This window comes from Takifugu flavidus, chromosome 6 (genome assembly GCF_003711565.1).
Source record: "Takifugu flavidus isolate HTHZ2018 chromosome 6, ASM371156v2, whole genome shotgun sequence".
Taxonomy (NCBI): Eukaryota; Metazoa; Chordata; class Actinopteri; order Tetraodontiformes; family Tetraodontidae; genus Takifugu; species Takifugu flavidus.
The window spans coordinates 5987784-6001816 of record NC_079525.1 but is presented as its reverse complement, the minus strand read 5'-3'; the positions used below and the strand labels follow the sequence as shown (position 1 = coordinate 6001816).

The following is a 14033-nucleotide window of genomic DNA, read 5'->3' as shown; positions in this document are numbered from 1 at the left end:
GTCTGCCTGTTCCTTCACGTCTGAATGGGTCATTCAGATGAGCCGCCTCTATGAGCTCAAAATCAGGTTTGCGGGCAGCCAAGTACTAGGTTTAATTATCTACCTACTTTAAATGACTGATTTTTTTAAAAATTAACTTTTAATGCAATAGCTGTAACTTGGTAGTTTGAAAGTTTCAACAGATTCACTTAATTTCTGAGCCAAAAGATCTGCTTGCTGACTGGGGCTGAAATTCCCTTCAGAGGTTCCGTCAGGTTGGGTGTGTTGATGGGAGTGGGTGGCGACAGCTGCAGCAGTTACCTGACACCTGCACACGTGAACGGGCGCATGCGCGCCGCTAATACAGCAGTAAATCATCTTCTGCAATGTCCGTTTCCGGTTGTAGTTTTTCCTCTCTTTATTGCAGCATTAGTCAGTAAAACACAGATGTTCCCTAAAAACATGTTGATTATTCATCATTCCCGTCAGTGTTTGTTCATTTTTATGTGATGAGAAGTCACGATGAATCATTCCACGGCTGTCACGCGTTAAGTCACTTTTTAGCCATGATCTCACCATGTCAAGAGGTCAGACTATTTTTATTGTGGCTAATGATCTTTGTTTGCTTCAAAGTCAGACATTTTGGCCGATAAAACCACTGACATGAACAATCATCCCGTCAAAATGTGATGATCCCTAACCTCCTAATATCAAAAGATATTAGCATACTATAAAGTCACACAATTATACCCTAAAATATCAACATACTAATGTAAAATAGTGTCACTGGACAAGAGTGTGAAGAAATCAAAGATGCTAACAGGAAGCTGTTCGCTCTCAAATACATAAACATTCCTCTCCAGAAAGCCCGGCTGGAACAAAAACTCCAATATTTTCTCAAAAGTCCTGTTCGTAAACATCTGCATTCCTCAAACATGGCCAACTTCAATGAAAGTATCCAGAAGTGCTGCGATGTCCACAGCTGTCCCTCTGTCCACACGCCAACCATACAAAAACCCTGTGAACAAACAGCTGATCCTCCTTAATCCAGACAGGAAATGCCCTCGTCAGTAGAGCAGAATGCCTTTAACAGACCCCCGCCGGTCTCACAACCCCCCATGAGTGATGTCCCCTCCGCACGCTGTCATCTGGAAACAATTATGCTGTGAACGTTTGCTCAGAGCCAATGAAAATATGGCAGCTGCCCAGGAGGGGAGGACAATTCAGCCCAACATAAGTCAGTAATACTGAGTTGTACTCAAGTACAGGACATGTCAACGTACTTAGATGTAAAGAGTATGTTTTAAAATCTATGTTATACTAAAAGCTGACACCCAGCACTCGTCCAGGATTGTGTGGGGGAATGGTTTGTGTGTCCAGGGTGTGTTCCTGGATTCCTTCCTGTTTATCTTCAGTATAAATGCGTCGATATCATCTCGTAAAACAAACTGCTCTTGTTGGAAGTCAGCGGACAGCGAGCCAAGAGAGGTCTGGAGGTCGGCGTTAAAGGTGACAAAAGAAATGAAGAATCAATGGGAATACATCCTGAGCGTCTTTGGACCAGGCCGACAGCGTCCCAGCTGCAGCCCTGTCGACGCCAAAGCTAACAGCCCAACATCTGCTTCTGCTTCCTCGTTGAAGCAGGTGGACACGAAGGTGCACCAGAAGGATACTCATTGACGTCTTTCCCGTGCTTCTCCAGCCACCTCCTGCTTTGGTTCACCAGTTGCTCCACCCTGCTGCTGCTGACCATCGAGCTCTGCCTGAACTGCTGGTTGCCGGCGCTGTGGCGCACACACACACACACACACACACACACAAACACAGAAATACACACAGAAAGACACAGGATTTCAGGAAGGCCCACTCGTTTCTCCCTGTGGATCACTTCAGCATTTTAACTGTATTCGATGAGGCGCACCATGTCGGGGTACGATCATGCTAGTTACCTAGGTGACACATGTGAAAAGCGAGTTGGTTTCACGGTGGCGATGGGGAGCAGGTCTTTAGCTGTCCCTGAAGAATGCAAGACAATAAAAATGACCTTGACAGCATCTGAAAGCAGGAACGGGGGAGCAAAGGTGCGGTTGTGTTGTCGTACCTGGGAGCAAGCAGCTCCGGCGGCTGTACCCGGGTCCTCTTGGACCACAGTACCTCGCAGGGACACTGTGACTGTCCCCGATCCACGGCGAAGAGGCGGTGCCCAGGGTGTCCATCTGGAGACATTAATGCAGTGACAAACCCTGAATATGGCTGAAGGTCTGAGGTTTGTCTGAGTGGAATAATCTCCCCTACCTTCATCACGGTGGCCCCATCTCTTTCCAGGGTGGGGAAGTGGGAGGGGATCCTGCTGGATACACAGCAGCAGGACCTGTCAAGAGGGAAGGTTGAGTTACCCTTCCAGACCTTTGTCAGAGGTCTGTCGCCCCCTGGTGGTCATCTTTCCATCAGCGCTGCTAAATTAGTGCCGTCGTGTTTTCCGAACTTACTCTTCAGCACTGTTGGGTTCAGGTGAGAGCGTCAAGGAGTCCGTGTCTCCTGCTTCCTCCTCTGATGTCCTCTCGGGTCTGAAGAGGTGATGCGAGCCCTCATTTTGTTCCATTCCACTGGTGGAACCATGGAGACGTGAGCACCTGTGCAGGAAAGCTTTGGGTCAAAACATTTAAGGAGGGGACGTTGAAGGTTTCCTGTGTTAACTTCACCTCCTGCTGTGACTGAACGACCTGCATATCTTCTGCAACCTTTTCAGGTTCTTCTCCAACTCCTCCTTCTCCTTCCTGACTCGTTGGGCCATGACTCTGTCTCTCTCCTTCATCAACACCTCTGTCCTCATGAGGACCATGTCCATGCTTTCCTTCACCTTCTCCTCTATAATATCCCGCAGCTCCTCCTTGAGATGATCTCTCTCCTGTTTCATTTTGCTCAAGGCCTGGAGATGGAGAGGAAACCAGCGTATGAACAGACCTTTTCTGCCAGAACGTGCAGAGGATCGTCTCACATGACCCAGATGTCTCACCTCCATCTGTTTTTGTGTTTCATCCTCTGTTTCCTCGAGGTCTTTTCTCTGGTTCTTCACATGTGCCGCCTGAGACACAGACAGAAACCTTCAGACTAATAGTTTAACTGTGAAAGGTGAGGTGGAGGTGGACTGTGTCCCTCCCTACCTGCTCTGTGTCCAGCGTCTTGTCTCCTTCTCGCTGGGCCTTGGAGGAACGAGAGCCTGTGAGCGAGCAGTCAACTGATCCATCTGTGTCTTCTGTGAGCAACAATGAGTCGCTGTCCTCACTCGAAGACGCCCTACTCCTGGATTTCTGTGTCTTTCTTCTGTCCACAGAGGAGGAGCTCTTTTGGCATTTTTCCAGAGTGTGTCTTTTTTCCATGGCCTTGTACTTCTTCTTCATCCGCGCTCTCTCCTCCACTGCCGTCGCGCACACCTGCACTGCTTTGTCTCTCTCCTTCTTCAGCAGCGCCTCATCTGTCTTGGCCTTGTCCCATTCCTGCCGTGTCTTCTGGAGGACCTCTCTTGCTTTCTCGCCTTCTGCGGCCGCCTTCCGCAGCTCCCGCCTCAGCTCCTCGCTCTCCCGCCTCAGCTCATCTCTCTCCCGCCTCAGCTGATCCGAGGCCTGGACACACCGATGAGGAGCCTGAGCCCGGAAATTGCAGAGGAAGGCTGTTGTTTTCGAGGTCCACGCTCGTCTCGGGCGTCTCACCTTTGCGGTTTGGTCCAGTTTGTCCGGCGTCTGCGGCGCGCCGTCTTCCATGTTCTTCCGCTCTTTGGCTCTCAGTTCCAGCTGCTCTACACGTCGCTGCGACTCTGACGTCTGAGGAAGAGACAGACAAACTTCTCGTTCAGGCGACATTTAAAGCGCAGCTGAATGATTGTTGGCGTGCGTTGGACTCTCGCCTCTTGCATCTGTTGTATTTGCTGTTTCTGCTTCTCAAACTCCGAGCGAAGCTTCTCCAGGTGTTGAGCGTGCGAGGCCCGCATGCGCTCTTTCTCCTCCTGCGCAGCGGACAACAAGTTCTTCCTCTGAGCAGACACCTGAAGCACAGCGAGAACGACGGGAATCAGTCGTGGTCTTTGCTCAGATGCTTTGGCGGGACTAGTTTCCGTCCCTGCGACCAGAGGTTCTGACCTCATTCTTGAATTTTTGCCGGAAGTTGTTCTGTTCCGTCCGGAGTTCTTCCCTCAGCTTCTCCAGCCTCTCCTCGTAATCCAGCTTCACGGAACGGCGTATCTCCTCCCGGTAAAGGCTCCACAGCTGAGGAGGAAGAGCGGGAGTCAGTTTCCTCCTCATTGTTGCCCACCTCACTGTTTTCCTTCCCTTACCTGCTCGCTTTCTTCCTGCACCTCCATCGCCTTCCTCCTCTCTGCTTCGAGCTCCAGGTGGAACTCAGGCTGGAGCTGCTCCACCTCCTCCCTCATCTGGGCCTTCAGACTGTCCACCTCCGACTGACACTCGGTCCGATCCAGAAACGTTGTATCTGAGCTGGGTTTCATCAGCTCGCTCTTCAGCTCCTCTTTTGCAGAGTTCTCGTATTCTTTCTGCCTCCTCTTCTCTTCATCGCTCTTCTTCTTGGCCTTTGCTTTGCGACTCTCCACCTCCTCCCTCCTCTGGGCCTCCAGTCTCTCACCGACCGATTCCTCCTCATCCTCCTCTGGTTGACATTTGCTTTCGCGTCTCTTTCGAGTATCAGACCTAAAAATAGACCGAATTAAAATTCAACAGTGCTTCAGTGTTTAGTCTTATAACTGATAAAACAAAACCTACTGGTGTGAAATTAGTGGTTAGATTGGATCAAATTTACATGTTAAAGTTTTTTTTTCCTCATTTTCACCTCATCAACTCCGTAAATAAAAACGTGGCTGTGCTTCCAAACAGGTGAATACCTTTTGGAGGCTCCGGGACTCTTTTTTCCTTCATGCTTTCTTTCTTCTATTTTAAATGAGTCCTCCGAGAGGTCGCTGCCATCTCCGTCCGTCTCTGACACCTTTGGGATGAAAGTAAGAACCAGGATAGATTCTCGAAAAGGTCTCAGCGTGAGGTTGTTCTGACCTTCTCCTCTGACATTTCCCTATAGTCAACATTGAATGCAGGATGGAAAAGCGACATCTTCTCTCCAAACTCGGAGACCCAAACAGAGCTATCATTTTTCTCCCCCCCTTGGCTTGATCTCTTCTTCGTCCTTCCTGAGCGCTTCCTTCGGTGGTCTTCCATGGGGCTGACGCCGCCTGTGTCATCCCCTGTCTCACTTTTGCTGGGGAAGGGACAGAGGGAAACAAGAGGAGATGGGTCAGCTGCTTCCAACCTGGTCTCATCTCAGAGGTTTCTGGGATACCAAGGTTCTAACGGCAGCATGTACCATTCCCAGCAGGGAGGATCAGATAAACCTCAATTTCCTGCCTTGTACCCAAACCAACGTTGGCAGAACTGCAGGTTAATGATGTGGATATGAATGATTAAAACTATAAGATTTAAGTTGAACAGCAGCTTCAGTTCGTCAGAACTGGACCTCTAATCTGCTCCTCACTGCGACATTTGAGGCGGCACCAATGGGGGTTCTTTGTGCTGGTCCAAGAGACCAGAATGTCCTCCATACTCCACCTTTAGCCTTTACCTTCTCTCCCTTTCAGGAAGCAGATGCTGGCTGAGGTGTTCTCTGGCCAGCTGCATCAGCTCCGGCTCGCCGTCAGGATCAAAGCCCAGTTCTCTCACATAATCTAGGAAGTTCGCTGTGAAAGAGGTAAAAAGGTTTCATTTCAAGGGGAAAATAAACAAAAACAGCATTGAAAAGAAGAAAAAGTTATAAATCGTTTACCTTCATCAAAAGAATCATTCTCCTCTTCTTCAGGGTCATACAGAGGTCGACTCATGATTGCTGCAACTCAGACACAATATGTCCTCTTTTCACACCGTGAAGCCATTAACTTCAATATTGCAACTGTATCTTAAGACCTCTTTTTTTGGCTTTGAAGATATTTTGAAGTAGACAAAGCCTGGTTAACATCAAAGACAGCCATCAAGCTGGCCTTTATATTCCCCAATGAGAAATGTATTTAAATTAGTATATATATATATATAAAATAAAAAAATGTTTTTTTTAGTTGTGTGACTTTTAAAAATATGTGTTCATAACCAGATGCTAGGTACTTTTCCATCATTAAAGGGTGTTTTAGTTAAAATAATGTCCATTTATTGTCTTAGTTTGTGAGAGCCTTTTATTTTACTTAAAACATCTCTCTCTCCTTCATACTGGGCCCAGGATGGTCTGTAAGAAATTGTTCCTCAGGGTCAAACGTTCACGGCGCGATGCTGCCCTCTAGTGGTACAAGTGGTCCGTTGCATCCGTACAGAATTATAAAGGAAACATTAAATATTTGTATTTGAGCTAAATGCTTTATCTGTCGGAATTTGAAAAGAAAATCCAGCTCAACTTGAAATTTCAGTTCATTTGATTTAATGTCAGCATAAACACAAAACAAGTAAAAACAATATAATGCCAGTCATCGTAACATGCTTGAAAGCATAATTGAGTTCTGCGTCGTTGCCAGGTCTTCACAGCATTAATTATGAAATCATTAGCAAAGACTAATAGCTTCAAATCTTGCAGTTTCACCTTCCTTTACTCAGTCAAAAATAGATGCTTATAAAAGCTACAGTAAAACATTTCAGGACATTTATGGCTGTAGAGGTGCGAGTGATCCTGACAACTGTGGCACTTAACTGCTGCAACACAGGTTTAAACACAAAGCTAAACAAAAAGAATAAGTTCACAAAACTAAGGGGGATCATAAGGCACCCACATCATTTACATACAGCAGGACACTAATCAGTGCAAAATAAGGCTTACCGCAGCATTTAAAGAGTTATCCAACATCATGGAAATACATTCAATCACTCCCAAAAGCAGGTAAAAAAGTCCTGATTTCACCCCTCGTAGTCAGACACCAACTTCAACTCTGCCCCCTACAGGCTCAAAGCGGAAGTACAAAGCATGCTGGGTAAAGCCGCCCCTCTCAGAAGGTGGTTCTCCACCCACCCTGCACAGCACAAGGAGTCCTCAAGCCGAACTCAGTGGAGTCAGCTCAGTTTTCACCATCAGTACAGGTGTATGACAGTTGAAATGTACCTCAGAAGCAACACAACCTAAAAATTAACCAAAGGGGAAAAAAAAAAAAAAGATTTAAAAACTGGAAAATTAAACTGATACTCCAGCCACTGGGGCTCATTACATGCAAACACAACAAAATTGGCGATTGTGCTTTAAAACACTGTTAATTAAGAAAGAACACTCATGGATTGTGTTTAAAAATATCATGTTCAAGTCAAAATGTTTCAAAGTTAATGAGCTAAAAAGCCAAAACTAAAGCTTTAACAAGAGGGTCGTCGCCCCTCCGATCCACCTCCGACCCCGTTATTGCACTGTGCACCAACTTAACACAGGGAGACCACCGTCTTCACACCCAGCGGATGGTGAAGTTCTGACTGAGGTTGAGACCGAGATCAGCCACCGTTAACACCTGCAGAGAGGAGATCATCTCAGTCTTCAACAAAACTTTAATTTGCTTTCTTTTAACATCCGAGATGTATAAAATAGCTCAGTCTGAGAGACCATAGGCATTTTCTCACCTGGTTTTCTCTGTAGGAGAAAACGGCATCCTGGGAGTTCACCAGGACTCTGCTGGGTTTCTGCTTCACTCCGTAGAAAGAGGCCGTTTCCACGGTGATGTAAGTGGCTTCAACATTGCTGTGTAGTACCTCGGATGTCATCACATTCTACAACATAAGTGCGTAGGTGAGCGCAGCTCGTTTAAAGATCGATCCGAGGATCTGATGATCACTGAAGGCGACGAACCCGAGTGACATTAAAGATGATGTAGGAGTACTGGTTGCTCTCGTAGGTGTCCAGGCTCTCCCCGTCGTCCCAGAACAGATCTCCACAGGCAGAACCGTCCTCGGACAGAGCCGAGACGAGGTGGAGGGGCTGCCCGCTGCTGACCCACAGGGTCAGGTTGGGCGTCTGCGCAGAGAAACATCACAGGATTAAAGGAGCGGATCGGGGAGAAGGTAACTAGTGAGGGAACGAGGGTTTTACCTGCGTTGGTGTTACAGAGCCTTCACGCAAGTGTAGGTTGATCTTATCTAGAGGGGCGTGGAGTTTGACCTCTTCACCTTTACTATGAACGGGGTCGCCCTGCGAGTCAGAACACCACAAAAATGTCACGTGACAACATGTTAAGTGCATGTTCTGAGGGCTGACTGTGTCTCACCGTATAGTAGTCGTACCACAGCCCTTCTGGGATGTAACCCACCACATAGTCCACCCCAGGATCCAGCACCGGGGTCACCAGTAAACTCCTCCCCCACAGGAACTGTTTGTCAATCCCATAAGTTCTGACATCTTTTGGGAACCTTTTGAACACAGCAGGGAAATACAATTCAGATTAAACTAGCATGTAGGAGGTTGAAATAAATAAACGGCACTACCCACTCGAACATCAAGGGCCGCGCAACAGTCTGTCCCTTCACATGGGCGTGATGGAAGAGCGTGTAAAGGTAAGGAAAGAGAGAATAACGCAACAGGATGGCGTCCTTTATGGCGGTGCGGGCCAGCGGGCTAAAAACTGTTGGGTCTTGGGCCTGTGGATCAAACATGTGTTAGCATGTCTGGGTAGATACGGCGCTCTAAGCAGACGCTGGAGCGGCCACTTTACCTTACTTTTGATGTCATTGTGGTTGCGGGTGAAGGGATAGAACGCTCCCAACTGTGTCCAGCGGACACACAGCTCCTCCTGCGTATCCTCCATGAAGCCACAGATATCTGCTCCCACCAACGGGATGCCCAGGAGATTAAAATTTAGCATACCTGAAGGAGGCAAAAAGCAGACACTCCTGTATCATGCCGCCATCAGAAAAATACAAGACAGTTTTACATACAAGTCCAGCAAACCAAAAAGGTTACACATCTGGTTGGGTCGTTCTAGGCTCAAAAACCCAACAATTATTCACATCAAACTAGAAATTACATTAGAATTATATAAAAATGCCATGGTGTGTGCATTACCGTGTTCCACCACTCGGGGCGGCTGTCAAACGCTATAATGCCAACTTTATTTTAACTTTGCGGCTTTTCAGCTATTTTAGTGCATTTTTCTTCATACACTAATCATTTACTAGTGACCCCAGGATTATAAATGCAAAGCAGGAATGCTGAGCATAAACTCATAGATTTGCGATGTTTGCTGTGTGATAGAAGCCTTGTGTCAGGAATCTGTGCAGAATTTACCAGATTTTGTCCCTGTCAAGCAGCCAGAATACACCTTTATTGAACAGTTTTACTGTGTGTGTACCCTCACTGTGACCCCGAGAGGGATAAATGAAAAGGAAAAGATAAGAAGAGTTTTACTGAAAACAGCTAACGGAAACAAGATAAAGCTTAAAATGATACATCAAAGGTGTGGCTAAACAGAGGCAGTCCTTCTATTGACTTTCCCAAACAAATATTAACCGTCTGGTATCAAATTAGCAAATGTTAACATTAGGATAGGGACAGAATGAAATATTAAACAGTCAGAAAATGAAAATCTAATGAGTTAGTAGCTATAAACTTCTAAAACAAGAACCCAACCTGCTATGGAAAAGTACAGGTCTTTCCAGCTGCTCTTGTTGTCTCCCAGCCAGTGACCAGAGTACATCCCCTGACTGGGGAAGGTGGAGCGGGAGATGACGAAGGGTCTCTTTGGAATGATCCGTTTCAGAGCACTGGACAACAGCAGCCAGAGGTGTCAGGTAAAGCATCTGAAGAGCTAGTGAGGTCGTTACTAGCGTCGTTACTACCTGGCGGTGGCTTTGGCTTCCATCAGGCCGTAGAGGCTGTGCAGGTTATAGTGCGAGGACAGCTTCTGCTGCGCGCTGGCACACAGAGTTTTGGCTTTCAGAGAGCCCCCGAGGACACCTGCAAGAATCGCGTGCCATCTTAAATCTGAACGGTGATGATTTAACGGAGCATTGGAGAGGTTCCTACCAGGCGTGTAAGGAGGATTTTCCAGACTGGTTGATGGGCAGCCTTTGGTGCTGCCCTCCAGGAAATTTGATGGTTCGTTCATGTCCTAAATCCAATTAAAAAACATTGAAGCTATATCTTCATTTATACAAAAGAAGTTTTTCTTCTGTGATTTTACTGACGACTAAAAATGCCGAATACAATTAAAGACTTGACACCACCTGCTTCTGAAAACCGTTTCCCATACTCACAATCCATAAGCCATCAAACGGCACCTTCTCGTGGTACCTCTTCAGGTTGTCGTACCACCATTCGTGCGTTTCCTCATTGGAGAAATCCGGAAATGCCGTCAGTCCGGGCCACACCTGCGGAAAGAGACAGTTTTGGATGCAAGGCGATGTCATTTTCAGCAGCGGGAGTGATGGTCGGCAGATCCTCACCTTCCCGATAATGACGTTTCCCTCAGAGTCTTTGACGAACACATCTCTCTTCAGTCCGTCCTCATACGTCCAGTACGAGCCCTCGGGCTGCGTGCTGCTGATGCCCGGATCCTGCGTGTGGAAACGGCCGTCAAACTAAAGCAGCTAATCAGACACAACGCATGGAAGGAGACAAAAGTCCCAGGTACCACGATGATGACATATCGCTGGTCGTGAGCGTGCAGGTCCTTGATCATATCAGGCAGTGCGGAGAACTTGGAATCTAAAGTGAAATCCAGGTACCGATCCATGTATTCAATGTCGTTCCACTGGACGTCCTGTCAACGAGTCAACACGTTAATTACACGAGGACAACAGGCTTCACTGATGGACTAAACAAAGATTGACCTGAGGTATCCCATAATTCCTCATGCGTTTGACAATCTCCCAGGTTGAATTGTCATCCCCGTAGCCCCACCGACAGAGGTGGTAGCCCAAAGCCCAATAGATGGGCATCATCGGGTAGCCTGTGAACACATTTAAAGGAATCACATGACACATTTCTGCATCTAAATGAGACACAAACACCTCTCCCCCCATACTGACCTACGACTTCCACATACTGTCCAATCACTGAAGCCGGATCAGGACCAAGGAACATGTAGAAGTCAAAGATGCCTCCAATAGTGCGCCAGGTGAGGGCTGGAGCAGGCTGGAGGCTCACGTCTGTGGAGAAGAACCGCAGGTTAACGCCAAACACACAGGTCCAGATGTTTTGGGACAACAGCCGCAGAAATGTGCCGAGTATGAAGCTAAAACCATGATTAAACTGCTGTTAAGCTGTTCTCAGGCCGTTGCTTCATGTCGTGGTCTGAAGTCAGTCTCACTTCTGTATTTGAGAGGCAGCCTCCAGCAGACTCACCCATGGCGTTGCTGTTGAGCAGGAAGAAGCCGTGCGCGGCCCCCTCGTCCTCCATAACCAGATAAAAAGGATGGGTTCCATAAAGGTTGGTCTGTTCCTGCGTTGGAGGAGGAGACACCAAAGATGGACGCGTGTTGAAAGTAAAACAAGAATAACAGAGCAACGAAATGGTGTTTCCATACCATAGGGGGTACGTCTCTGGCCCACATGGTGAGGGTGTTCCAATGGACATCTTGGAGGAATGAAGAGCGATGCTCAGCCAGGCCGTAGATGAAGGGGCTGGGCAGGGAGGTGGACATCTGAAGGAACTGATCCGCGTAGAAGAGAGGAGCCACTGTGGTGTTCAGGCTGGGAAATCACCAGAACAGGACACCAATGAGCACATCTGGTGTCCAGGCCCTCTTCAAGGTGCCCAGGACACTTGAGACTTACAGAACGGCCCCAGTGGACTTCCTCCTGACCACCAGACCAAACGGCTGCTTTGAAATCTCAACCAAGTAGTCTGGATTTTCTGCTTTTTTGGTGGCGCAGGGAACGGAGATTGGAACCTCATAGCGCGGATTTGACGGGTCGACGATCTACTCAGAAACCATAAGGAACCAGATCCCGTGATTGTCAGTTACACGATTCTTCCGATATTAAATGTTTCACTCACCTTGACATGAAGCCGCGTGTCCGTCTCGTGACGGATGTCCACCTCCAGGGTGAGGATGTCTGCAGGGTAGTAGGTCTTCACCTCTTTCACGAGGGTGCCCTTCTGTCCAAGAGACGTGTCATTAATGGACACAAGTTTGTAGGAAGGAAAATCTCCAGGATAGAAGCACCAAGGGATGCCATTTCTCCCCGAGGGAGGTGGGGTGGGGGAGGAGGTCGCAGGGATAAAGCAACAGTTTCTGGCCTCGCACAACTCCCGGGTCACGACCACTCCTCTTTCGGGGTAGCAATCGAACCTCCAGCTCTCTGGGATTAAACCGCATGTGTCGCGGAGGGAAGGAGCGGCGGTACCGTTCAGGCCCGTTGTGGTGTTAGAATTTGGTCTTTTGGCAGCAGCTGGTGGTGGAGGTCTGTGCGAATGTTGGCCAAAAGGTCTGTGAAGCCAGAACATGGTGCTGAGCAACCAGCCAAGACAAAGGATCAGCAGCAGGCAGCCGATCACCAGGAGGCCTCTGTTGAAAGACCACAACGGCTGACGGGGCAGCAGGTGGGATTCCTCCTCCTCCTCCGGTTCCTTAAAAACACAGGGAAAAATCATTAACAAAGACCAATTTCACAATCATTCACTGGTTAAGTCTTCATTGAAATGCCCTCTTTTGTTTAAGGATCTGAGTTACTTTAATGCCTTTAAGTAAAATTGTTTCTGTGCTCTTGTCAACAGATGCTGATATCAACAGATCATAAATGTTTTTTGAAGTACTGAACTGAAAAACTATACATTTAGCCCAAAACCAACTTAAAATGATCAGTATTTTAATTCAAGAGTGCATACTGTTGACACGGAGATTTGGGGCTATATTCTAGAGTTTTATTAAGCCTACACAACCATATGGACTCACTGGAAATTGTTCTGGCACCACAGAAGGCTGCTTGGCCGAACCTGGACAGGACAGGTAGACATCTTCAGGACTCAGACGCTTGTAGGAAGCCATCTTCATGATGTTTGTCAGGGCCGAACTGGAAACAAGAGACAAGAAAAAGAGCAAAGGTCAGAGCAAAGTCCAGAAACTGATTCACCTCCTGCTGCTGCAGGGTTGAGAATTAGATATCTGCGCAAAGTAAAGCTATAAAGCATTTCTGTTCAGATTTATTAAAGGAAGATTGAAGTCGGCCACCAATCGTGAAATTCCAAGGCAGGCAAATTAAAGGTAACGCTATGTTGTGGCTTGAGCTAACCGAGCATCGTAATCATTGGAATACACGTCTGACGAAGGAAATATCTGACTATTTAGCACAGATTCTGTCTAAACACGGAGGCATTACATAAACGAAACCAACAAATGTTAAAAATAGATGGACGGAGAACGTGTACAATTCAAATTTGTTAGTTTTCAAATGTTTGTCCATCGGCTAAATTAAACTGCGCAACCTAAGCTAACGTGAGCAAGCGTTAGCAGAGCAGAACAAAACAAAACAATCTACTACTTACTGAAATATTCCAGGTTTTACAGATGCAGAGGATCGGACGATTACCTTGCACAAAACGGCATGTTAACCTATCTCAATCTGAGGGATTCCAATCGACACTGGCTTTGTGTCAATACGAGCTACCAATTGCGCACATCCGATTTAACTATTCCATTATAATAGGTGGGTCGGAGTTACGCCTCCTTTCACCGCAGTTGTTTATTTATGCGTACCAACCACTCGCCCATTCATAAATCATTCAGTTAATTACCAATTAAATTTGGACGCATTTTCAATGGAAAGTTCTCCACAAATAGTTAGCACGAACAACATGCTAGCAGTGTTAACTTACAAAATTGACATACATTACACATACATACAGTTCGACCCTGAATAGAAAACTGTAACTAAACCTGTCTGACAACTTTGGCCTATACATGAAGTTGGATATTTCATTCGCATTAAAAATTTGCAAAGTATTCAACTCATTCAATGTTTCGATGTTGACGCAGTTACCTAAACGCACCGTCTGGGGGCGCTAATCATAATAAGGGCTCGTAAACGCACTTCCGTAAGCGTGATGCCTT

The 14033-nt window shown here is 47.0% G+C and overlaps 2 protein-coding genes across 4 annotated transcripts; both read right to left on the bottom strand.

Moving 5' to 3' along the window:
* Nucleotides 1-372: 372 nt before the first annotated feature.
* On the bottom strand, nt 373-5273 carry LOC130526843 (trichohyalin-like). The gene is made up of 9 exons (XM_057034816.1): nt 3144-5273; nt 2996-3064; nt 2682-2908; nt 2469-2612; nt 2275-2350; nt 2081-2195; nt 1929-1995; nt 1653-1763; nt 373-1469 (listed from the first exon to the last, which is right to left on the bottom strand). The coding sequence occupies exons 1-9, from the start codon at nt 3837-3839 to the stop codon at nt 1391-1393; spliced, it is 1584 nt and encodes a 527-aa protein (XP_056890796.1). The 5' UTR covers nt 3840-5273; the 3' UTR covers nt 373-1390.
* Nucleotides 5274-6421: 1148 nt separating this feature from the next.
* gaa2 (alpha glucosidase 2) lies at nt 6422-13982 on the bottom strand. 3 transcript variants are annotated; one of them, XM_057034753.1, is made up of 21 exons: nt 13469-13982; nt 12879-12996; nt 11981-12553; nt 11758-11903; nt 11508-11673; nt 11326-11422; nt 11010-11129; nt 10812-10930; nt 10613-10741; nt 10236-10535; nt 10006-10090; nt 9819-9936; nt 9610-9743; nt 8696-8847; nt 8473-8621; nt 8252-8393; nt 8077-8175; nt 7837-8001; nt 7611-7757; nt 7415-7501; nt 6422-7336 (listed from the first exon to the last, which is right to left on the bottom strand). In XM_057034753.1, the coding sequence occupies exons 2-20, from the start codon at nt 12975-12977 to the stop codon at nt 7439-7441; spliced, it is 3003 nt and encodes a 1000-aa protein (XP_056890733.1). In that variant the 5' UTR covers nt 12978-12996; nt 13469-13982; the 3' UTR covers nt 6422-7336; nt 7415-7438. The 3 variants fall into 3 exon arrangements, with proteins under 3 accessions (XP_056890733.1, XP_056890734.1, XP_056890732.1); XM_057034754.1 differs by having other exon boundaries at nt 6422-7501; nt 10236-10349; nt 10425-10535; nt 13469-13981; XM_057034752.1 differs by having other exon boundaries at nt 6422-7501.
* Between the last annotated feature and the right edge of the window lie 51 nt (nt 13983-14033).